Raw genomic sequence first — 26,438 nt, 5'->3', positions numbered from 1 at the left:
TGTATTGAGGACCTGCTGTGTACCTGGTCCTAGGTTGGGAGCTCTGTGGACTGTGGGGAAGGGGGAGCCTGGGCATCTATCCTGAAAGAACCACATGATGCCTGATGATGTAGAGGGTTTCAGTGAGAAGAGGGGATACATCTGATAGGGGAGAGGGGTAGGATCTAGGTGGCATCACCATGATTTGATCTGCTGGGGACAAGGACCAGGTGTGGGTGTCATTGGCGGAACAGCATTCGCAAAGGCTCAGAGACAGGACATGCAGGATGTGGGGAGTGGAGTGGATGTGACTGGGGTCCCCCAACTCCACCCTGCCACTGTATTGGGCCTCTTTCCTCCCTTCCTCTGTGATGACAGGGACAGCGAAGAGAGCAGCTACGAGTGAGCACTCCTGGGAGGGGGGGCTGTTATCAGCTCTCTATTATAGATGGAGACACAAGGCACAGAGAGGGTGGCTGCTTGCCCAAGGTCATGGAACAGGGAGCTCTGCTATAACCCAGGCCCGGCAGCCTGTTTCCCTAACTACCCGTTTGTTGCCGAAACGGGTACAGGCCTGCAAGGACTTTGAAAGTGGTCTGATCTGTAGGGCCCATTGGATGTAAAGTCATTCTCAGGAAATAACCCTTCAACACCCACCTGCACACCCCCAGACACAGGGAGCACACGGATGCTCCTGGAGGCTGGCTTGGCCTCCCTGTGAACTGGGCCAGAATAGTCCAGGAGAGGTGGGGGACAGCCACAGGTCTCCCTGAGGCTTCCTGTCTCTGGCTAAGCAGCTCCAGTCCCCCTGGCTGTCTCTGGCAGGGGGCCTGATGGAGGTGACAGCCATGCGGCCAGGTGTGCAGTGGAGATGAGATGGTGGGCACAATGCATGTTACAAGGAGACACTCAGGTATTCACTCAACAAACATTAACTGCAATGTGGCCAGCCTGGGTCTAGGCCTGAGTGTCCAGCTGTGTATACACCACAGCCCCTTGAGCTGCTGGCTTCATGGGAAAGCACTACTCAGAGAAAACCATCCTCCTGAGCCCCCATAACAGCCCACACGAACTATGCTGATGTGGGGGCTGTGGCTATGGATCACAGTGAAGGGTGAATTGAGGCACAGGACACTTAGGGCAGGGACTGACGGAGCACTGGGATGCTAGAGCCCGGCAGCCTGGGCTCTGTGATCTGAGGTAGTGACCCTTCCCACCCCATGCCTCAGTTTCCTCAACTAGACAAAGGGGAACCTACTCGTACCTACCTCCCAGAACTTTCATAAGGGTTAAATGAGCTCATTGGTTTAGAATGCTGAGGCTAGGGTCTGGCAGTGGACTGGGCCTCCGCTCAATAACAGCCCTGTGAGGAAGGTTTTGCTGTCCCCATTTTAAAGATGAGAAAAGCAAGGTTGAGAAGGGTTATGAGACCCAGTGCACACTCATCCCCTCTCCATGCTGCCCCCAAATGGGAACCTTCTGTCCAACTCGCCTGTGTTCACCTCCTCTCTCTGTCCCCACTGCAACCACCCAGCAAAGCAATTTTTTTAGCAAGTTAGTGTGCAAATGAACACTCAAGCCCCGTCCCTGTCTTGGGCTCTTGGAGTGTGGATGGAATGGGACACTGGGCTCCTCCAGACTGTCCAGGAAGCACAGAGCTTGAGCATCCCTTCACATACACCCCACACAGCCTACAGTGTGGGGACCTGGGGGGATGGGGAGACGGCGCTGGAATAGCCCCTCGGGGACCTGCTGGGTGTGCAGAGCAAGACACAGGGCCCCTAAAGGTGGTGCGTGTGTACCCAAGTTTCCAGCAACCAAGGAGCAGGGAGTGGGGTTGCCCAGGAGGGGCAGACGACGGAGCCCCAGGAGGGCCCCGCTGCATCTCCTACTCAACCAGAGAAGGGGACAGAAGAGAAGAGGTGTCATACAGCACGGCTACAGTGCTCCTGGCCTGCGGGTGCTGCCTCAAGGGTCAGTACATACTGGCACATTTAATCTTCCTTGAAACCTCATGAACTAGCTGCTGATTTCAGCCCTACGCGGACAGGAGGACTTGGTGACTTGCCCAAGGACAGTGCAAGGATTCGATCCCAGCCTGGCACCCAGGAAACGTCCCTGTCCCTTCCTTTTATGGCTCCCTGGCTGCGAGGCAGGGAGGACCCCCCCAGTGCTGATACCTGGCACCACTCCGAGGGACACCGACAGAGCACACGGCCACAGATGCCCAGCCCAACGCTCCAGTCTGGCAGCTCATGTAGCTCAGTGTCCCGTGAAGTGGCTATGGCCAGACCCACACAGGGTGACACATGGGACTCGCCCAAGGTCACTAGACTTAGTGGGCTTAGAACCTCGGTCTGTCAGTCTATGGAACTGCCCCCCCAAAGAGCAGACCATCTCCCCAGGAATCTGGTCATCCTCAGCAGTTAGAATCAGGGGAGCTAAGTAGAGGTGGGGCGGGTGTGTCAGGGTATGGGCAGGGGGCAGTGGACTGGGGGGTCAGGAACCAATGCCCCAGAAGAGCAGCGTCCTGAAGGGTGAGTGGCTTTGTGAGCTGGTGAGGAGATGAAAGGTATTCCTGCTGGAGGACCCAGCTTTGTGCAAAGGCCTGGAGGTGGGGCTCGCAGGAGCACCAGGCTGGGACAGAAGGTGACTCTGGGACTCCCAGCTCCTCCTGGCTCCACCCCGGTCCTGGCAGCTCTGACTCCATCTATCCATCTCCATCTCCTGCCGCCCCAAGGCCCAGCCCCTAGCTTTCTCCTAAACATCTGTCCTGTCTTGGCTCAGACACAAGGATGGATCCCCACCCTTGAAGTGATAATTAAGCTTCTCATTACAGAGAGGTACGTCATGACATGTCCTCAAAGTTTAAAATAAGTTAAAACTGAAAAAAAAAAATATCCAGACTGTTACTGGTCTGATTTAGCACGGGAATAATTGCAGGCCCCTTAGTTCCTTGGGAACTAAGGATGAGAGATCTCCTCTTAGAGGGAGGAGGAGGAGGTACACTTGACCCACAGCATGGGAGGGAGGGAAGAGGGAGGGAGGAGGGAGGGAGGGAGGGAGGAGGGAGGAGGTGTACTTGACCCACAGCATGGCCTGTGTCTATTCAATGTTTTATTTATACTCGCATTTTTTCTGAGCCCCTTTCTGCATCTGGCCCAGAGTCCTTAGAGAGCTCACAGACTGGGGAGGACTCAGAGAGTGATCACAGCCCTGGGATGGGGGAGGGGCTGAGGCTAGAGGAGGCTATTGGGAGGGCGTGGGAATCAAGAAGGGCTTTAAGGAGGAGGTGATATCTGCACTGGGTCTCCAAGGACGAGCCGTCATCTAGCCATGGCGAATGAATGGAAATACATGAGGGATGAATAAGTGAATGAGTCAATGAATGAAAGGGTGTCCACCTGACAGAGCAAGGGGGGGCAGCCGGCCCAGGCCAGGGTGGAAACACAGGACACCATGGGTGGGGAGGGGCGGTGGTGTGATAAACTGCCTCACTGTCTTTATGGCCTTCTCACTGCCACGATAGCCTGAGCTGGCTGCAGGGGAGCCCTTATCTATCCTCTGCTCTGGGACACTGTCTGGGGTGGCCTCAGAGTTACCCCACTTGTACTCACCTCCTGGGAGTTTGTGAAGAGGGGATGGCCGGTCTGTAGCCCAAGACTAAAGAGGGAGGAAGAGGATGGTGGGGAGCCCCACAGCGGTGGGATCGTGGGGTAACATGCATCAGAGGGGAGCAGTGGGGAAAGGCCCTGCATCCAGCTCGACGTCCCAGCTAGTCGTGGCTTTCCTCTCCAAGAGGGACTTCATGGAGAGGAGACAGAGTCACCAGATAGGTGGAGCTGGACACAGGGGATAAAGGGGATAGAGAGTCAGGGCCAGATGAGATGGGATGGGGCAGGATGGAAGGGCCTGGAGGACATCCGGGACATTCCAAATGGGTTGTCAAGGCAGAGACCATCATGTTTATGTCACAGCTGGGCTCAGGGAGGCCACCAAGTAAACACGTGCTGACTTGACCCAAATGTACCCATTTTTACTTTAAACCATTAGAAGAGAATTTGCTGAGTTCAACGGATTGATAACCCAGACTCAGGTTAGCTAGAAAGGTGAAACCAAGGTTTACCAAATGAACAAAATATAGACTCAAGAGAAAGCTAAGAATCCACATTAATAATTAAGATGCTCACACATGCAGCCCACTGTGCCCTCAGGGCCCTTGCACTTGCTATCCTCTCAACCTGGAACACCGCTCAGTGCATTGCTTGTTTCCTAAATATCTGCAGGAATTTGCTCAAACATTCTTCCAGAGTTTTTTTCCCCCCCCCCATTGCTATACATACTGCCACCTGACTCTGTATATTGCATTCCTTTTTTTGTCTCTCCCATGTGGCTGTCAGTTACAGGAGAATAGAGACCTCTGCCCGCCCATCAGCCACTGCTGTGCCCTCATGTCTGGAACCAGTCCTGCATGCCAGGGCCTCAGTGACTGTGCCCTGGGTGAGTGCATGCTGTAGACTGCAAACAACAATATTCTGGGCAGTGATAAGAGTCGTTTATTCACTGTTTATTGAGCCCCTACTAAGTGCCCAGTACTGACCTAGGCTGTAGGCACAGCAATGAGTGAGACCAAAGAAAAAAACCCCCAAACAGCTCTGCGGCTCCTGTGGTGCCGCCACTGTGGAGGGGAGACAGTGAGCGCAGCCGTTAGAAGGAGTGCAGAGCTCAGTAGTGCCAGGGTGGGGCTGGAGCAAGCTAGGGCCAGCCAGGGCTGGGGTGGGGGGGACAGGGGGAGAAGAGATTGCAGGGGGCCTTGTGCCTGTGGCGAGGACCTTTCCTCCAGATGGGGCATCATGGCTGGGTGCTGAGCTGGGGTGGGGCCCTGACTGCCCTGAAGGGATGAAGTGGGTAATGGCTAGGGAGGCACAATCTCCAGCGGCAGCCTCTCCCCGACTGTGTAGGCAGGAAAGGCTCCTCTGAGAGGTGACACGTGAGCTGGGCGAGCCCTGCCTGCATATGCCTGACAAGCCTTGTTCTGCATCGCTTGGACTTGGCCTCTCTCACTCATCACTACCTCCCCCAACCCTGAAAGAATCCTCCATCTAGGGGCCCACTCTCTAAATATAAACCAACCAACCCCAACACCTTCTTTATCTGCCAGGCTCTCCCAGTCCAGGCCACTATCCACCTGCTGTAATCACCCTAGGCCTGATGTCAGGCAACTGGGGACAGCCCCCATTCCCCAGAGTCCTGAAGTCCTCCCCACTAGCCAATCCTAAGCCTGCGATCCTGCTTTTGCCTGTCCCTTCCAGCCACAGCTGTCCCTCCCCCTGGGGCTTCTCCATGTGGCTTTGCCTGGTGTGGCGTGCCCCCTCCTCTTGGGACCTGAAACACACTCAATGGCATCATCTCCTGATCTGTAGGCCCTACCAAACTTCACATTTTCTCTTTGTACACTTTATTTTAAATCAACCCTATGAGACCCTTTGCAAACCTCTTTAGAGCAAGCAAATAAATGAACTATATACTTTGTACAACATCTTTGACCAAGTTAATATGATTGGAATTCCTTTTCCTCATAAGGGTGGAGGGCCTATACGACATTACATTGACAAGAGGAGACATCTGGGAAATCCTAAATATCTCATCTCCCCAGACTGAGAGCTCAGGTAAGTCTTCACCAAGCCCCGGTCTCTACCTTCTTCCAACTGTGCATGGAATTTGGTTGGTTTTCAAACTCGGCTTTTAAACTTGTCAGCTTAGCAGGCAACTTGTCAGTTCCACACTCATCTTTCTAGCAATAATCAAGTTACACCATGCGTGAGACGGCCTGTTCCCTGAGTTATTTAATTAGAATCTGCAGATATTAGCGGGGAAAGAGTCGGCACAGCATATTTCAAAACAAGCTACGTCTCCGGAAGAGAGTGGGGATGCACGAGGGGGGGAGGAAAGAGCAAGATGAAGTCCCTGGAAGATACTAGCTTGGCTCTTCTCGGTGGGAGCATCCATCTTCACGCATTTCCAGAGAAGCGCCCGGAGAGGGGGTGGGCTGCAGTGGGGCTTGGCTGTCACCCCACGGAAGGGGAGGGCTGAAAATCTCAGACAGCTGTGGCTCCGGGAGCAGCCTGACCCACAGGGCACCACACAGCGAAGTCCCCTCCGAGGCTGCTGTCCTGGTTATGGTAAGGCTCAGCTGCTGTCACAAGCGTCCTCCCCATGAGAGTGGCGAATGGACGTCTGCAGCTCTCTTCCTGCGTGGTCTAGAGGCGGACAGTGAGGGGCCCGGCCGGCAGGGCTGCTCCAGGAGGCTCCTCTCCCCGATGCCCTGTCATCCCAGAGCAGCTGCCCTTGTCCACGGGGGCCAGGATGGAGCTCACGTTCCCGGCAGCAGGACACAGGGGGAAGCAGAAAGGGGCCTGATGCTCTCTGCTAGGAAACATCCCGAAAGTACAAATCACTTCCCTTCCCTTCCTGGAGAGAGAGCACAGTCACATAACCAGCCTAGCTGCAGAGGAGGCTGGGAGCTCTGCAGTCCTTGGCAGCCACATGCTCAGTTAACAGTCAGGTATCTGGTTGCCTGGGGTAGTGGACAATGCTATGGGAGCCACATGGACACGTCTGTCACATACCTTTTAATGATTTATTTTTAAATTTATTTTTAAAAATATTTTATTTATTTATTCATGAGAAACACAGAGAGAGAGGCAGAGACACAGGCAGAGGGAGAAGCAGGCTCCCTGTGGGAAGCCCGATGTGGGACTCGATCCTGGGTCCCCAGGATCACGACCTGAGCCAAAGGCAGACGCTCAATCACTGAGCCACCCAGGTGTCCCTCTCATATCCCTTTTAATCTTCTCTTCCACCACTGACCACTCCTTACCCTGAGTTCATGTTTTATGAGAGATTATCCACCTGAAAAACTGCATTAAGCAGTTCATAATTCAGGAACCACCTGAAAATCCACCAGTGGGTGTCAAATTGCTGGTGGGACTCTATTACTGTCTCTGAGGCTCCCAGAGCCCACTGTCCATGTGCAGCCAGAGGTGTCACCCGGTGCCCTGATCAAGGGTCACCCACTCTTTAGAACATGAAGGCTCTCCCTGAGAAACCACTTGGGCTAATGAGACAGCCAGCAGCCCCGCAGCCAAGGCCCTGAGCTCACAGGTGGAGAAAGTCTCCCTGGTGGAGAATTTTGTTCTCAGAGTGTACCCCTTTCCAGGCCCCGAGCTAGGGGACTTTTAAGTTTGGGGATATAGAGCAAAATGCACCAGTGGGGGTAATCCTGGAAATAAGGGGTGCTGGTTCAATCCTCCATCCCTGCCTGCCTCCCTCACCTCTGTCCTGTCTGCATAGCTTCCTTCTATCTGGAAGCCCTGCTCCCATTTCCTGTGGGTGGGATCCCTCCTGGATGGGGAAAGTGGAAAAAGCTAGGCTCCTACATTCAGGAAACTCAGCTGGCCATTTCAGTGACCCCTAAGCCACTTTGGGGGCCCACTCCCAAACCACTTCCAATCCCCCCACACAGGCTAGTTCACGGGGCTTTATTACCCTGTTGTGAACTCTTGGTCATAATTCACACAGGCCACAGGACCAAATGTTCCCTTGGCCCTCCTGAAAACGTTGGGCAATGTTTGTATAGAAAGGTAACAGACCAGTCTCTGCATTTCTGCCCTGTAATACTCTTGCACTTCTTACATCACTCCCATCTCAGCCTCTGGCCCATCTCCTGTACCATGTTGCCAGGCTTCCCCTGGAGCTCAGCAACTTTCCTTTCATTTAAAATGCTAGGATGGTGGCTCAATGGCTCCACAGTCTTTCATTTGGTCCCTGCCTGGCCATGGGGGAGAAAAGTGGCTTGATTTTATTTCTATATTGGTTCTTAGGTCTAAAACAAAGACGCCTTAGAATAACATCGAAGAACCTTCCCACTGTACCCTGTTGGCCCTGGCTGTGGCCAGACAGATGTGCTGGGGTCATTTCATCAGGCTGCCAGGTGCTCGGGTGGCTGTGATGGTGGAGGTGGTGGTAGTGGTGGTGGAGGGTCTCTCTGAGGATGCACTCTGGGGCCAGTTTTCCCTCTGGGTCCTCACTACTGCTGCTGGTGCTGGGGGTGGAGGAGGTCCCAGGGCTCTGCTGGGAGGCTGGGCTGGGGGTGGCGATCCTGGACTCCAGGCTGGGTGGGACCCTGACGGGCATTTTATCCTTCTGCTCTGTCTCGTGGTCCCTGTCAGGCTGCTGTGTTTCTTCATTGAAGAACCAGGCAGGTATACAGTGGCTCATCGGCAGTATTTTTACTGACTCTGAGACCTGCTGAACCTGCAAACTTTTTGTTTTCATCTTGTGTATTTGAAGGGTGTGTCCATGTATGCTGTAAATGTGAGATATTTTCTTTTCTACAGGTGGTATTGTTAAAATTGCTTTGAAAAAGTGCTCTAATTAGTCAGTTTAAAGGCAAGCGCTTGTGAGCATTGGGCATTCTAAAACACAGAAAGATAGAAACTAACCCAAATTGTTTCCCAGGTTCATGTGACTGTGGAAAATATTTGGTTTTAAAGCTAATTTAAGGTTGTTTGTTTAATTGAAATGGATAAGCCTTTAGAATTGCCAACATTAAGCATAAAAGTTTTATTCCGCCTGCGTTTACTGAAAGTCAAGCAAGTTCATATTATCTCCGTTGCAAAATTCATCAGAAAAGAAAAAAACTTTAGAGCTTTGTCTAATGCCTATGAAACTACATGGACAATCTAAGAATAAATATACAGATGTAAATAATTTTAATAAATGTCAAGACTCCTGGGAAAAAATAAGGGAAACAACTTAATATGCAAGGAAAGTGAGACTGGTTATTTAAAGAGGGAAAACCCAGCACAGACTGAATGAATATAAAAAAGAAAGTTGTAGAATGTTTGTGAGAAGGGAATCTCTAGAAAAGAATTTTATGCATGGTCGGGACTGAAATTATGGAGATTGGCATGTAGAAAGAGTTTATTAGGGAGGAATCATCACCAGGGAACGTGAAGGAAGAGCAAGAGAACAAGATTGAGCTGAAGTTGTGTGGTGATACAACACCAATAGAAGCTGTAGGTGACTCTCTGAGGAGTTCCAGAAGTTGGGCTGCCCTAGTACCATCATAAGGTAGGTTCACTGGGATCTTCAGAATGACCTTTGGATGTGACCACCTGGGAAGAGGCCATGCCCTTGGCAAGGCAGCTGTCTGCAGTCCAGGCCATCCCTGATGGTATCTGAGAGTTGAGGACTGTTGGCAGCATTCCTATAGCTGGGAGACCTTCGCTCCTGCTGGAGATGCTGGTCAGCACATCCCAATGCCCATCACAAGAAATAAGACCTATGGGGTGCCCTGGATGCCCTTGTCAAAATCACTATATATCAATGTGGGAGATGACACCGAGGAAAGAGGAGGGACTGCATAAATTTTTAAAAATGCATCTTGCAATGAATAAGTTTTAATTTAAGTACGCTGGTATAAGATTGGAATTTGGGGTTTCTCTCTCTGTTAAAATGACGGAGCCTTCTTAGATTATTGGTCTAAATTATGAACAAAGGTTTTTCTTTATCTTTGTCTAGAAAAACAGACTTTCTATGTCTTGTCTTTGTTAGGTCTTTGATTACTTATGAAAGTTGACTGCTCAATGTTAAGAGAGCTACGGTTTGTTAACAACTCTGTAACCCCCTGCATTTACCTTGAGAATCTCTTCTTGCCCCCTTGGCTGAGTCAGGAATCATGTTTTGTAATGATCTGTAATCCTATTTAGGCATGTGCTTTAAAAATCTTCCGATATTTAGCAAACTTCCAAAAATTCAACTTCTAAATGAAGTCTTTCTAATTAGGCTTGTTCATTTGGTACATCTAAGTACATGGGAAGCATTGTCAAACAAGTGACAATAAACCTTCTTAGGCTAGATTGTTCGGGCGAATGTTGTAACTGTTTTTATGAAATTTTACAAAATTCCTAAGGTTTTGATATGTCCTGGTATAATGTCATCGCTTGTTATACTAATTATTGAAGTACTGTGTGTCACAGAATTTCCTTGTCAGCTGCATTGTATTGACAAATACAGGTCTCTGATCTCTTTAAGATCCTAAAGTCAAACTGAGTAAGAATTTCCAAAACTAATGGAGAAGCTGCATTCAAACAGACTCTTGTTTGAAATACTGCTGGTTCTCTAATGTTTGCTCTTCTGGATTCAAGTCTACCTATGACTAACAGAAATTTGGTAAAAAAATTTCTTTGTTAAACAGATATGAAACATTTCTCTCTATCTGATACCACCAGAAATCAGAAACCCAGAGTGAATATCTTATACTTTCATGGCAATGTATTTGTTTGCATAAGATCAATGAGAATCTATTCTCCCTGTAAGAGGACACAAATGGGAACAGTGATCATATTCCCAAGGCTTTGACTGGAATGTCATAGTTGATGAAGATATGCACAGACTCAGAGATGGCCAGACAGCATTAAGGAACTAAGGTTGATTCTATGGAGCCAATGAAGCCTCTTGGAAAAATCACCTGCTACCTTGCTTACAAAGTTTCGAGGAGCTTTATCAAGTGAATAAGAAAAGTCACTTCCTGGCAGGTGCGGGAACCTCAAGATATTTTGGGGATTTTGGGAGGGGAGGAAGTCACCCAAATCTGCAGGTATTGCAGGCAAAGCCTGATGGCAAGTATCTGGCTTGGCTGTTTAACCTCAAAAGGCTGTTAAGATTTCAATCTGATGTTCCTTATGAAAAGTTCGGCGCCTGGCTGGCTCAGTGGGTAGAGCATGTGACTCTTGATCTCAGGGCCATGAGTTTGAGCCCCATATTGGGCGTAGAGCTTACTTAAATAAATACATTTTAAAAGTAAGTGTTTAAAAAAAAAGTTCCAGCAGAGCAGATTTAAAAAAAAAAACCCAAATATATATGACCAATCACCATTGTTGCTACGCCTATGTAAATAGGCCAAGTTTGTTAAAATTGGACTTATTTTACAAATGAATTAGTCTTAATTTGGCTATCTTTGGTGGAAATGAGGGTGCTTTTAGAGAGAGAAATTGTTTCAGTAACACATTTTGTAAATGTCGGATTCTAGTTCTGATGAATTGCCTTTGAGTGTTTGCTGGTTGCCTATAAAACCAGACTGGGTCCTGAATTCTGGTTTTCCTGAATATCAGACTATGACTCTCCAAACTACAGTTTCCAGTTTCCTCCCACTGTCTGACTTGAATCATTGAAAACTAAGACTGACCTTTTTCCTGAAACCCTACAAACTGAGGCTAACAACCCAAGGTAAGCTTCAGAGGAAAGCTGCCACAATGGCACATGTGGCACATCTTCATGCCTGTGCTCTAAGGGCCACTCAGAAACATCACCAGAGACACACGGATAACTGAATAAGCTTACTGCAGCCATCCCGAATGGACGATCTGCCATCAGAAAACCCAGACTTTGACATGTTCATGGATGAGAACAGTTTCACAGATCAAAGCTAACAAAGACCTGGATGTAGGGGTGGCCCATCAGCTATTGTTCACTGCTAAGGATGCCATAAATTGGCTGACTGCCCAAGGGAACCCCACTGGCAGCCCATACAAAGACTCCCAAACCCTTTGATGGCTTTAGTACCAAACACAGATTTAACTAAATATCAACCCCTAATGTTCCTTGGAGGACCGTAGAGGAGCTAAGGAATGGAGATTTGGACACTAAGCTGGCACTAATACTGGCTGGATATATAATGAATCCTTATCCCAGAACATCTTATGTAAGAAATAATTAGCCATATTCACCAAAGCACACATTATGGGAAAGATGCTATTCTTCCATGGATCCAGAAGTATATTATGGGTTCCAATCTTCAGAGAACTGTTCAAATATGTGCCACTTGTGCTAGAAACAATCCTAAGATGGCCCCCCACTAGTTCTAAAAGGTATACAGCTTAGAGGCACCACACCTGGAGAAGATCGGCAGGCGGCCTTGACCAGGATGGCAAAAACAACAGGTAATTCTTGGGATTTGCTAATATTTGCAGACACCTTTCCAAGTTGTGTTGAAACTTTGCCATGCTGTTCAGAGAAGGCCTCGGAGGTCGTCAAAACACCTGTAAGCAAAATCACTCCTAGGTTTGGACCGCTGCTAATAATTCAGAGTGACAAGGGGGTGAAAAATCTCATGAATGGTGTCCAATGCCTTGGGCATTCAATGGAAATCCCATGCTTCCTGGAGACCCCAATTGACCAGAAAAAGAGAAAAAGTGAACTTTGGCAAAGATATGCCAAGAAACCAACTTAACTGGGGAAAAAGCCTTGCCATCTGCCCTGCTTTGGGTAAGAGTAGCTGCTAGAAGTGGGCCTGGGTTAAAGCCCCCATGAGATGTTATATAAAGACTTTCGTAAAAAAAATTAAAAAAAAATAAAAAATAAAAAAAAAAAAAAAAAAAAAAAAAAAGACTTTCGATGTTCTTTTCATCACTTAGGAATTCCTGGAGGGGCTCACATCAGGGAATTTGGATACTATCGGGTACATGTGATACATAAGTTTGCTTCCAGTCAGTTGACATACCTCCCACATGTGCCCTTACACTGACATCAAAACGTGTCACTAATGACCTGAAGAGCAGGTGCCCAGAGGACCAGCTCCAACCTCATTGGATAGCATCCTTTGAGGTGCTGCTAGCCAACCTCAGAAAACCCCAGGGAAGTCAGCTGTCAATTCATCACATCCGAATTATGAGAATGCCAGGTTCCCTGCGCCATAGGAGGGTGAACATCGAAATGGACCCCGCTCAGACCAGTGAGCTTCTGATGGATCTGAAATTACCACTTAGGGGAGCTGGTCCAAAGAAATCAGCTCATGAGTGCAACACGCTACTTGGTCACAACAACCCTCCCCTAAGGCCCTAGATAGAACAGAGTACGAGGACTATTGACCCAAGTCCCGGTAATGCAGAGGGTTGGCTTACAATTTGGAGCTAAAGAATAGTCCAGACAAGTTCAGAAAGCTTCCATTCCTCTACCCCAGTCTTCACCCCACTGCAGCGGGAAGAAACCAGAGTGGTCATCGTCCCAGTACACTCAGGACGAGAACCGATCAAAGGGAAAGCAGGGACTGAAACGGGTAACCAAAGGGTTAATGGCATGAAAAGGCACAACTGCAACCTTTGAACTAGACCTTTCTCCTTTGCCCCTAAGTATCCTTGATGCTCCTCTTCTGCTGGGCTGGGAGGCGGGCGGGTGTTGACACTTGCACTCCCATCTCCCCGTTTGGCTGCCTTTGGAATACATAAACCCTCTCCTTGCTGCATACTTGATGTCTCAGTGATGGTCTTTTCTACGCATCAGGCAGATGAACTTGGTTTCGCTCATACATACAGTAGGTACTCAATAAAGACCACTGAATGAGTGTCAACTCTGAGGTTTGGAGAGTTCAGTGTCTGGTCAGTGTCTGGACACAGAGGATAGGGACAGGGAGATAAAAGGATTTATTTAATTCAGAAGCATCTGACCCCAGTGCCTCTACTCCTATCCACGGTGCTAAGACATTCCTACTCCCCTCCCGAGGCCACTGGCTCAGCCCTTCGCACAGCCTGTGGACTGGGCTGCAGGAGAAGACCCCAGCTTATCTCCCTGATGTGGAGCCAGCTCCCATTCCATCCTGGAGATGACAACTCTATCCTGTTTACTCAGCCCCGCAAACATCCCAGCTTCGTCTGCCACCTCTGGCAATTTTCATACCTCCTTGCACACACAATAAATTGCATGTTCTCATTTTGGGTTTGGGGTGGTGGGGGTGGAGGGGATGGCCCAGATCATTACAGAGGCTGTCTTGCCCTAGCACAGAGTGATGGGAGATGTGCACAGAAAAACGGATTAATTTTGACTAATTGCTTTCACTTATATGTCTTTGTTCCAATTAAGACAACATTTGTAACCAAGCCTGCCTTCTCCAGAAGTGGCTCCCATGCTCCCCAGACAAGCAGCCCTCAGGTTTCACCAGCCACTTGGGGTCTTGAGAATCTTGCTGGTTGAAACCTTTGGAAAATACCAGTCAATGTTTCAGGATTCCTCCTGGGGAGGCGATCTAGGGGATCTGCTGTGTTCGGTGTTTCTGAGGATCCATCAGCTCACACTTGGGAGGCAGGCACAGCCTGACACGGGACACTGGCCTGCTGAGAGGGAGGCTGTGTGTTCAGGCCGCTTCTTAGACTCACACAGGAAGTGGTTACAATTCAGAGTCCCAGACCCCACTCTGAATATTCCTAGTCAGACTGGAGAAGGGCAGGGCCTGGAAATCTGTATGTTCCACACTCACCACAGGCCATTCTGACCTGGAAAGGCTCTGCATTTGAGGTCTTGGGTCTGCATTCAAAAGCCGTATTATCTAGGGATCGGGAGCTGATCGGTATTTCTTTGCTTCAGTTTCCCAGAGCTGAAAAAGTGGGGCTCACCCTCTCTTGAAGGGGTGGGGTTGTTTGCACAGTTGAGGTGAGGCCCTGACCCACAGTGAACACTCATTAAATGGTACCTATTCCTAATAGCGAACATGCCTGGGTTCATTTCAAAGGGGTGATGAGAAAAAAAAAGATAATGCTTTTGTGCTGCACAAAGTCCTTGCTCCTCAAATACAGTATCAGCACCCCCTCTGAGCCCTCCATGCAGCTATTCATTCTTTCAAACGCCAAACTCTGCAAAGCTCTTCTTTTCCACCTATCCCCCAACCAATAAATCATTAGAAGGTTCAAAGGTCTGTAGCCTCCCTCGGAAGGGATTGGAAAACAGATGCACGCTCCCTGGGAACAAGGGAGCAAAGTCCTATGTTTGCAAAATGGGCAAAACTGAGTCATTTCATTCGTGGAAAATGAATACACATCTGATCTTGCAAATGTTTTGCCTCAGGGAAAAGTAGCGCGAACAAATGCATTCACAAACAGGCTTCTCCTGGCAGACCCATTCCCTGCTGCTCCGGGAGGCTCCTACAGCCCACCAGAAAGGCAGGTGGTGGCTCATGTCTTTGGAGGGTAAAGAAAAAACCTCGCCATGCAGGGACCCCAGGGTAGGGGGTGGGGGAAGGAGGGTCTCTCAGGGTTCATTTTCTTAACATTCAGCAAAGATCATCAGATCAGCTCCTGGTGTCCATCCAGACCCAAGCCAGGATAATAAAATGCAGACACTGCCTCTCTGAGTCAAACATAGCCCCCTCTGCCCACGATTTTTGGTGTTTATTGTGGAAAGGGCAACGAAGCAAGGGGAGCAGAGGGGTTCTCCACTGAGCAGGGTAGATGGTCCAATTTTTTTTTTCCTTCCAGTTTATGGCCTGAAAATATTTATGAGTTCTGAAGCCAATTAAGCAAACATTAATTAGTGCCAGTGCTGTGGACAAGGCATTGTGCCCAGGGTTCCCAGTGAGTCCACGATGGCCTGTTGGTGCCTGCCCTGTGCTCTGTGCTGGGAGACAATGAGGGGGGTGGGGGCCTCATCCAGGTTCCTTACTCTGCCTGTGTGTGGGGTGGGTTAAGTGCTCAAGTCCCTAGGACACAAATTAAAGAGAACACAGGTATCAGAAATGAGCACAAAAAGCCAAGGAGTGCAAGCAGGGAGAAGGGCACTTTGGCCACGACCCCTTCAAAGCTTCAGGGAGGCATCAGAGTGAGGGTTCTGAGAAAGGCCCAGGTCTGCCAAATGGAGGGGACAGAGGAAACAGTACTCATCCCACAGATGAGCTGAAGGCAGGCAGGGAATCCATGGATGCATTTAGAATCAGTGAGTAGCTCATTGGGCGGCTGCAGGTCCATGGGAGACAGGAGCAGGAAACTGGGCTGCATAGGTGGGAGGTGCTGGGCCCAGGGACCTCAGTAAGAGCCACAGCTATGGTGATGGGCAACAGGGCTCCCCAGAGGGTGAAGCAGGGTGGGGGGAGTGATGGGGGGTGCATAGGAGGCAGTCACTGTGATCAGATTTGAGTTTTAGAAGACTCCCTTTGGAGGCACCTGGGTGGCTCAGTGGTTGAACATCTGCCTTTAGCTCAGGTTGTGACCCCGGGGTTCTGGAATCAAGTCCTGCATTTGGCTCCCCACAGGGAGCCTGCTTCTCCCTCTGCCTGTCTCTGCCTCTCTCTGTGTGTCTCTCATGAATAAATAAATAAAATCTAAAAAAAGAAAAAAAAAGAACACTCCCCCTTGGTGGGCCCATGAGAGAGAACACTCAGCAGAAGACCAGGGGCCCCTTAGGAGGGAACATCAGGGTCACTTTTCCCTGGGAAACAAATTTTGCAGCTGTCTGTGGGGAGTGCTGAAACATGGAGAGTGGGTCAGATCTGAACTGTCCATGGGTTTGCTTCCTGTCCTGTGCCCCTGTGTCCACCCTGTGCTAGTGAGCTGAGCAGAGGGTGTGACATGTGTCAGAGACCTGACCCCTGTGGTGACAGCTCCCTGGGGACAAAACACATGCCTGGCCTGGGACAGAAATGCCATCAAGGCCTGACAACAGCATCTCAAAGTCCTAGCAGTGGCTTCTACCACGAGTCCTAAAGGTCTCTGGGCCTGTTCCCAAGAGTTTACACAGCAGAGTAGAAGTCTCTACGGGGTTGGGTTCTTGAGCCTTAGAGAAACTTAGATGCAGCTTCCTCTGCTTGGACTCCTATCAGTTCTCCTCCTTGCCCGGCTCCTCATCTCCAAGTGTCCTGCTGAGAACCATTTGGCTCGAGCTGTGAACATATGTTTCAATTTGCATACAGTCCCTCCTCCCATTCCCAAGCCATTCCTTATTCTCACCATGTAGGTCCTTGCACATGCTGTTCCTCCCCACTGAAATGTCTTTCCCACCCTTCCCCAGAGCAGAGAATCATACTCCTACTTCAGGGCTCTGTTCCAATAACTGCCCTGCAAAATCAGGTTCCTTTTTTTTTTTTTTTAAAAAAAAGATTTTATTTACTTACTCATGAGAGACACACAGAGAGAGACAGAGACATAGGCAGAGGGAGATGCAGGTTCCCTGTGGGGAGCCCGATGCAGAACTTGATCCCAGGACCCCGGGATTACACCCTGAGTCAAAGGCAGATGTTCAACCACTGAGCCACCCAGATGCCCCCCAAATCAGGTTCCTGACAGCACACCACACAGCCCTGAGGGGGCGGGAGGGGGTGGACAGGGCACTTCAGCTCTCTTTAGGGCCAAACGCCCACTGCACACACGTCTCCCAGCACCCATTCAATCAGGAACTTGGCTGAACATATAGTGAAAGCCCACTGGTCTCAGGATATCTCGTGAAGTGTCATTAACACCTTCTGGGTGAGTGTATCAAACAGAGGGGGGAGCTCAGATCCCAGAGCAGCGAGAGGCAATGAAGAGTGGTGCTGAGGGGCTTCTCCTTCCTATTCTCCACGAGTCCCCTTCCAATGTCAGTGCATACCCCGGTGATGGGATGCTCACTACCTCTTGGCAACCCAACCTCTCCTCAGACGGCTCTTTATTTTTAACAAATGTTCTGGATAGGTAATACATTTGTGTGGTTCCAAGCTCAAGCAACAGCACAGCACACGCTTTGAGGAGGCTCACAGCCATCCTGTCCCTGCCCGCCCTGCTCCCTACCTGCCAAGGGACCATTCTGAGTACTGCTTGCATCTCCTGCCTTCGTTTACTTATGCAAACGTTATAAGCAAGAAACCATGTTCTTATATCTGACTTTTCTTACCCAAAATGTAAGAAAAGTCCTGCCCCTTGCTTTGCTCACAGAAGCAGCATACCTGGGGCCTCTTCCCCATCAGCCCACTGAGGGCACCCTCCCTTGGCTGGCACAGCTGCACATATTCAGAGTGGGCTATCGTTCCAGAATGCCCAGCTGCCCCTCCCCCAGCATCTCCTGGTCTTGGCCATCCTCTGTCTCTCAGTGCAGCCCTCACCCCATTGGCAGCCCTTGTATGACACCATTCAGCATCCCCCCACCCTGAGTGTGCCTCTGCTTCCTGCTGGGACCCTGCCCCAGTGAGGGTCTTTAGGCCCAGCCCTCCCACTGCCCTCTGCCTCCCTGGCTTAGGACCACCATCCATGCCTCCTGGGTTAAGCCAAAGCCAAGTGATGGGTACAGAATGGGGGCTCCCCATGCTGCTTCTGGGAGCCTCCCGGGGATGCAGCCACCATCATCCATCTGCATTTCTCTCTCCCTGGGCTGCCTATAGAACCCCACCCAAGCCTGAAACTCCCAGCTCCATCCAGGCCCAGGATGAGCATCTTGTCTCCCCAGCCTGGTCACAGTGTATTTCAAACCATCCAGAAATCTGAAATCCTATCTGCTGCCAATGGGCCTGGCCATCCTTGTGGCTCTTAAAGGGCCTTCTGGCTTCTTCCCCCTTCTTCCACACTCATCACCAGCCCATTGTCTCTTATCCCTCATGGTCTTCTTGATCCCCCGACTCAGGCTTTGAGAACTGCCTGGCCCCAGCCCTCGGGGCTGAGAGGGTTCTGGTTCCTACTAAGCCCTCTCCTTGATCCAGTCAGTCAGTATCCCCAGCTGTGACCTCACTCCATGCCAACCCCTGACCCTCCACTAGTAGGGGTGGGGAGAGGCAGGGTCTCAATTGCAAGCAGCATCTGCTCCATGCACCATGGAGACACACTGCCTTGGTCAAAGCTGGTAGGAGCCTGCCCCTCCACCCAACATCCCAAAGACTTGCCCCATCTGGCTCAGTCTAGTCTCAGGGGCTGTCTGAGCAGAGAAGCTTCTGGTCTTAGATATGTCACAGTCTAGGTAAATCGGATACCACCACAGCCCTGAAGGGGACAGAACAACCACCAAGCCGGGTGACCCCCATGAAGGTCACTCTAGAATCAGGAAAGCCTGCACAGTAAAGCAACACTCTTGCTTGAGGACAACGAGCCAGCAGACAGAGCATGGCCAAGGTCCTGAGGTGGCAGGCCAGAGCCAGGGGCGGCAAGGGAGAAGGGCTCTGACCTGGTGAGACCTCCTCAGAGAGAAATCGAAGCACATGGTTTCATTGAAGCCCCCGCTCCCAGGACACAGAGGCACAAGGGGAGGCTGATGACACACATACCTGACACTCCGGGAGCTTTCTCCTTCAGACCTGCAAAGAGAGAGAACACACTTTTAGCATGCAATGCAAGTACAGCCCACTTTGGGAGATCCGCAGGAGGATGCTACATGTGGGGACCCGTGAGGTCCCCAGCTACCCTGGGATCCCTTCTCTAGCCTCATGCCCAGCCCCCAGGAGGTCACACTGCTGGGCTTTTGACCTGGAACTCGGCCCTGAAAGCCACCTCCTCCTGGAAGCTTTAGGCTCATTTTCCAACCCTGGAGGGCAGCCTGTGGTTCCAGAACTCTGGGCCCTGGGCCCCGAGGGGCAGTGGTGGGAGGAATAAGTGAGTGCGGATGGTGTAGTGGCCTCACTGCATCCTCTACTTGGTATTTCCAGCATATATCCCCACTACCAGCTCTATTTTCAAGTACCCAGAAATCAATTACACCACTTTACAAAGGAGACAAGCCTGAATGTCAAGGAACTGGACAATTAGATCGTATCGTGCACACTTGAACTTTCACAGAGGCTGAAATACACCATACACGGCATCCACTGACAGCGGTGACTTCGCGCTCTGTAAACCAAAGGAAAGGGACTTGGGGATTAAAATGCTCCCGGCTAAGGGCTTAAAACCACCGCCAGGCTCCCAGGGTCTGAAGGAGCAAAGGGCTAAGAGCAAGCATTCGGGAATCTAATCCCTGGACGTCCCAAATTGGATTTTACTGCCAGTGAGCTACAGAAATAAAAACACACTTTAACCCAAAATCATCTTTTTTTTTTTTTTTTTCAAATTGCCTTTTTCAGTAATTTTACAGACTAGAGACATGGCCCCATCAGCACAGAAGCCCAGTGGCTTCTCCCACGGGGCCAGCCTTGCTGATCTTAGAAGAACACCCCATGCCCTTTCCCTATGTCTGTTGTGTCTGTTACAGATTTTATGTAACCACGTTGTCTTTCAAGCTAACTGATGACCTGGTGCAGAGAAGTTTCTCCAGGATGCCATAAAGGATCTTAAACACCAGCAGTTGTCGGCTGTCTGGAAGGTTCCAGCTGTCTCCAGCTCTAACTGCTGTCTCTAGAGATGTCTCCAGCTCTAACCCCGGGCCACTGCCCAGCTCAGCCAGTGCAGAAGTAGAAATAAGGCCAATGATGAGGATGATGATGAGAGACATCCCTTACTCAGTCCTTACAAGGTGTCAAGCCCAGGGCTGGGACCTGACCCATGCTACTGATTTCACAGCAACCTGGTAGGACCAGCATGGTCCTCCCTGTGTGGGAGATGGACTGAGGCCCCCCAGGGGCTGTGTAAATACACAGGCAAACCAGACCCCATCTGTCCTGTTGGAGGTCAGGATGGAGGTTCCTTGGACGAGTGACCGAAGCACCTGGGGGCTTGCAGGTGCTGTTCATGCACCTGCTTGCAGCTGTTTGCCTCCTAATCCAGGCCCTGGTTACCCAGGTGCAAAATTACCAAAATGTTTTTTTCTCATATATACTTGGCCTTTGTCCACAGTTCCTGGCTCAGAGCACCCCAAACTCTTAGAATCTTCTTTCTTTCTCTTTTTCTCTTCCTTTCTTTCTTAAAAAGATTTATTTATTTGAGAGAGAGGGGAAAGAGACTCACTCAGATTGCCTGCTGAGCATGGAGCCTGCTGTGGGGCTCGAGCCCATGGCCCTGAGATCATAACCTGAGCTGAAATCAAAAGTCAGATGCTCAACCAACTGAGCCTCCCAGGCACCCCCAAACCGTTGGAATTTCCCGAGCAATGACAGCAATGGGAACATCTTTTGTTCTAATATTTGGTCTCTTGTCCTCAGTGCCTGAAATCATTCAAGAGCCATTTACAGTGAAATGAGTGTCTTGTTTCTACCATAACTAGGTTCAGGTGAATGAAGAGACTTTGAAAAGCAGGTAAGGATGGGGGCTGGTTGCCAGGGGAAACAACCTGGAATAAAGGGTTGGAACTTTCAGCTCCTCCCCTTGACCTTCAGGGAGGGAAGAAAAGGCTGGAGGCTGAATCAATCACCAACAGCCCATGATTTAATCAATCAGGTCTATGTAATGAAGCCTCCATAAAAACTCTATGAAGGAAGTTCATAGAGCTTCCAGTTCGTGAACACAGAGATTCAGGGAGAGTGGCACTCCCAGAGGGTATGGAAGCTCTGTGCCCCTTGCCCTGTGCATCGCTCCTACTTGGCTGTTCCTGAGTTATATCCTTTCAGAATAAGCCAGTATTTTAATGAGTAAACTGGTTTCCTGAGTTCTGTGAGCCACTCCAACAAATTAATTGAACCCAAGGGGAAGTCACAGGAACCTCTGATTTATAGCCAGTTGGTCAGGAGCACAGGTAACAAGCTAAGCTTGCGACTGGTGTCTGAAGTGTGTTGGTGGGGGGAGGTGGGCAGCCTTGTAGGACTGAGCACTTGACCTGTGGGATCTGAGGCTATCTCCAGGTAGAGAGCGTCAGAATTGAGTTCAATTGTAGGACACACGGCTGGTGTTGGAGAATGGCTCAGTGGTGTGGGAACTCACCCCCTCTGCACACATGTTGGAATTGGGTACCAAAAACTCTACTGGGGGCCCAGGTGTGAACACCCACCTTGCCACACACTTAGGACATGAGCACTTTCAGTATATGTGCTGTTTTATTAAAAAGTTGGAAAAATATAATATGAAATGGAGAAGGTAGGGGAATAGATAAGATTAGCAGTGGGCTGATAATTGTTGACTTTGGGTATATGGGGTGTGGAGGGATCTTACACTGTTTTGCCTACTTTTGTTCATGTTTGAAGTTTTCCATAAGTTGAAGAAATAAAACAGAAGAGTAAGTGAATTGGGTGACTGTGGTCCCAGACTCCTGCTAGGTGGCAGGTGGTGACTGGGGCCCGTGATAAACTGTGGCTTCTCTGAGGTGGGTTTGGAGAGGCCAGGTCAACTACCACCTCTCACATCCATGCTACAGAAATGGATTCAAATCAAGTCTGTTGTCATGATCTTGGCACCCTTCTCTGGGTGAGAGACACATCAGAGAATCTGATCCAAAGCCCTGGACTTCACTCTAGGAACACACACACACACACACATACACACACACACACTCACACAAACACACACACTCACACACACAGCTCCAGTCATGAAGCCCCGGTGTGCTGGCCACCAACGCACCAGCTCCAGACGGTGGCATTTGGGACAACTGGCTGGAACTCTCACAGCTTTGATGTGCCCTAGCCCCGTATCCTCACTATTTGGGGTTGTGCTGCCTTGAGGAAAGAGCGGACCAGCATGTGCTCCAAGGGCAAGAGGATATGTGGCCTAGGAAGTGATGCCAAACCCAAGTGGTGGCAGCATTTATACAGCACACGGCTGAGAGAAGATGGGTCTGTGTGCTCATCAGGGGTGGGGAGGTGAGGGGAGTAGGTGTGCAGAAATGGGCAGATGTTGGTCAGAGGGTACAAGTTTGCAGATTTTGTAGGATGAGCAAGTCTGGAGATCTAATGTACATCATGGTGACTACAGTTAATAACGCTGTGTGGTGTACTAGAAATTTGCCAAGAATAGATTTCAGGTGCTAGCACCATAAAAAACAAAGACGATTATGTGAGGAGAGAAACACGTTAATTAGCTTGCCTGTAGTAATTGTTTTACTATATATATGTACAACGAAACACATGGTTCACCTTAAATATATACCATTTTTATTAAAAAAAACAAAAAGACAAGGTCTGTGATGTGAGTGGCCAATGGCTGTACCTGGATTCTGTGACTTCCTGATGGCAGAAGTAGCACCCTGCCATCTTCAGCCCTAACCTTTGAAGGACTGGCAACTTTGGCTTTCTTGCTCTTAGAAACCAACTGCCATGCTTAGAGGAAGCCCATGCTGCCACACAGAAGAGGAGGAGGAGAGGAAGGAAAAGGAGGGGGGAGGGGAAGGAGGCGGAGGAGGAGAAGAAGGAGGAAGAGGAAGGGAGGAAGGAGGAGGAGGGGGAGGAGGAGGAGGAAGCGGAGGGGAGGAGGAGGAGGAGGGGGCTCCCAGCCACCAGCCCCAGCAGAGCCCCCAGCTGTCAGCCACAGTAGTAAAACCTCATCTGATATACACCCAGCCCAGAGGAGCTGCACCCCCAAGTCCTGCCCAAACCATGAACTCCTGAGGAAAGAAATGAAGTTCGCTGTTGCAGATCATTAAGTTTGGGGAGGGTTTGTGGAAACTCAAATGCTGCTTCACCTCTTGCACCAGGAATGTTCTAGTCCTTCAAATCTCCCTCACCCCTGCTATGGATTGAATCTTTATGTCCCCCACATTCATATGTTATAGCCGCAGCCCTCCAACCCCCCACGTCCCCACCCCCCGCTGAGTGTGGCTGTGCTCGGAGAGGGGCCTGTGAGGAGAGGTGGGAAGTGGTGGGGCCCTGATCTGACCAGAAGAGGAAGAGATACCCAAGCTCACTCGCTCTCCACCCCATGATGGCACCATGAGAAGGTGGCCTGCTGCAAGCCAGGAAGAGAGGCCTCAGCAGAAACCAGCCCTGCCAGACGTCGGCCTGGGCCTGCTGGCCTCCAGAACTGAGAAAATCAACGTCCATCATGCAAGCTTTCCAGTCTGAGGCACATGGTGCCATGGCAGCTGGAGCTTCACCCTCTCTGGCCTCAGGGCCTTTGCACACACTCTTCCTCCTGCCTACACCCCCCTGACCATTGGTCACTTTCCTCCACTGTGTCCCTTACTCAGGGGCATCTCTGGCCACCTTCTGCAAACTCAGCTAGGCTTCCCTCCTGTTCGGGCCTTTCAGGCAGCTTGCCCCTCCCCCAAAGCAGGTGCCAGTCTGCAGCTTAGATTTCTTTGGATAATGGTTCAAAGTAATACTACTCCCCACTTCCCCAGCTCATCACAGCCCACAGCCTGGCACATGTAAGTGCTCCATTATGGAAAAGATGGTGTTACCCAGGAAGGGAAGAGCACGCCCTGACCCACTGCCAGGTACAAACACCAGTGAAACACACGACAGAGCCCTTGGGTGGGGTGCTCCCAGAGCTGGACTGGGCCTGTGTTTCACAGCAGGAAAATGGATGAATGTGGCCCATCCACACAAAAAAAGGGATACCAAGCAGCCAGGGGAACACACCAGCGCCAGCTGTCCGCAGCAGAGTGAGTGGCCTAGGCGGCCAAAGAAGGCATATGTCACAATGCACCTGACTAAAGTAAAACAGGCAAAACTCAGCATCTCACCATGAAGCCAAGCAGGGACACAACTGTCACAAAAGTCAGGGCAACAGTCACACCCCAGAGAGGAGTTGCTGTCAGACGAACATTAAATGGTTTCCAGGCTGCTGGACTTGGGTAGTGAATACAGGTGCCTACGCCCTACTGAACCTTCTTTTTTTTTTTTTTTAAGATTTTATTTATTCTTGAGAGACACACAGAGAGAGGCAGAGACACAGGCAGAGGGAGAAGCAGGCTCCCTGCAGGGAACCTGATGTGGGACTGATCCCAGGATCTTGGGATCATGCCCTGGGCTGAAGGCAGACTCTCAACCACTGAGCCACCAAGTAGCCCCCTAATGAATCTTTAAACTGTACACACACGTACATATGTATGAGTATACACATTCTATATGTCCTCTGTGCGTATAAGTCACCATTTTAAAATGGAAAACATGAACAACTGTTCAACAGAGTGATCTATTATTTTAAAAGTGGGGACAGAGTCCTTACTTTGTTCCACAAACCTCCAAACCTGTTGTCACAGGTGGGCTCCCCTGGTAGCCCAATCTCCCTTCGGCACTTGCTGGTAACAAATAAAATGAAAAGCACATATTTCCCAGCCAATATGTTCCAAATGCTTGAATGTAAACCCCTTGTTCTAGAAGGACTGTGGACTCCCTGCCCAGCAATTCTAAGTGGACATTAGTACATTGCAACACAGACCACTGCTCCCTTTGCTGGCAGGTGAGGGAAGACCAGAATAGCCAACAGAAATGTGTGATGCTTCCCTGACCAGGGAATGCAACAAGGTGCAGATGAGCCCTCTGCTAGCTGGAAGACTCTCCAGATTCGTCCTCAGGGAGCCTGAAGCACAAAGCAAGCCACAGAAGAGTGAGTGCAGGCTATCCCTGGGAGCAGCAGGAGAGGCGCTTGTTTTGTTTTGGCCGCCTTCTGCAAACTCGGCTAGGCTTCCCTAGCCTAGTTTTTCATTTTATCAGAGCCATGATAGAGAAGAAAGCAAGCAGTGTGTGTGTGTGTGTGTGTGTGTGTGTGTGCGCGCGCGCAAGCACGTGCACATGTTCATGGGTATGAGTACATGTGCACATGCGTGTGTGTGCAGGTGCACGTGTGTGCATGTGCATCTCTGTGTGTGTCTCACTCTTAATCTCCATCTCGACCTCTCACCTTGGGGGAAGCCAGCTGCCCTGTCCTGTGAGCAGCTGTGGAGAGACCCACTTGGTGAGGACCTGATGCGTCTGCCACCAGCCGCACGAGTGAGCTTACGGGTACATTTCCCAGCCCCTCGCCTGTGCAGCCCCAGCCAATGCCTGGCTGGCAATCTCAGAGCCCCTGAGTCAGAACCACCCAGCTGCGCTGCTCCTGGGCTCCTGACCCACATATGCCAAGACAAGAAATGGTTGCCTCTGTAAGCTGCTAAGTGTTGGGGGTCATTTGTTACACATAATAAAGACCCTCCTCCCTCACATCACCTGGCTGGGTAGCCTTCACTCAGTTCCATTTGAATCGAGCCTCTTTACTGTGTCTGTCTTCCTCAATAAGGGGAAGCTCCATGAGGACCAAGGACTTGCTAGGTTCACTGCAGAGTCTCCAGTGCTAAGATGATATAGAAGCTCCTGGGTAAATGGCTGAGTTGCAGGGACACAGGAGCCCATCGTTCTGGAATGTCCTTTGTCTGAGAAGACAGGACGTACCAGGGAGTGAGAACAGATCCTGAGCCAGACCTTCCCGGTCCTGGCCCCAGCACCGCCCCTTACAGTTGTCAAGTGACCTCAGAATGTCACTCAAACTCTGAGTCTCAGTTTCTTCATCTATGGATTGGGGATGATAACAGCCCCCAAGAATGCTGTAAGGAGACAAGGCGCATGCATGACACAAAGTGATTGACTAATAAGCTGCTTTTCTCACCACGTGACTGAAGGTGAAATTTGAGAATGCACACTCCCTGCCACTAGGCTGCTGGGCAGTTGCTCGTGGGCAGAACTGATGTGCAGGAGGGAAAGATGATTATCTAGTAGATGATGCATCCTCATGTCCCAGAGCCTAGCACAGGGCCTGGTACCCACCAGGCTGCGGGAGGTGGCGGGATGTTTGTTGTGTGAACCTGTGATGGAGCTGGCTGCAAACTCACACACTAATAGCAGCACACAGCAATTATCTCTTAAACCAAGGATGGCACATTTAGAACCCCAGGTTCCTATTTGA

General features: G+C 50.2%; 1 protein-coding gene across 4 annotated transcripts in view; it reads right to left on the bottom strand.

The window, feature by feature from the left end:
• Window positions 1–26,438, bottom strand: part of IQSEC1 (IQ motif and Sec7 domain ArfGEF 1) — a 377,994-nt gene that overhangs the window by 234,129 nt on the left and 117,427 nt on the right. For all 4 annotated transcript variants that reach the window (XM_041761602.1, XM_041761608.1, XM_041761610.1 and 1 more), the window contains exon 2: window positions 19,028–19,057. In XM_041761602.1, coding sequence (XP_041617536.1) covers window positions 19,028–19,057 — 30 coding nt within the window. The remainder of the gene's footprint in view (window positions 1–19,027; window positions 19,058–26,438) is intronic.

The sequence above is a fragment of the Vulpes lagopus genome, chromosome 7, assembly GCF_018345385.1.
Source record: "Vulpes lagopus strain Blue_001 chromosome 7, ASM1834538v1, whole genome shotgun sequence".
Lineage (NCBI taxonomy): Eukaryota > Metazoa > Chordata > Mammalia > Carnivora > Canidae > Vulpes > Vulpes lagopus.
Note: the sequence above shows the minus strand (reverse complement) of the source record. Positions and strands in the feature narration are given on the sequence as shown.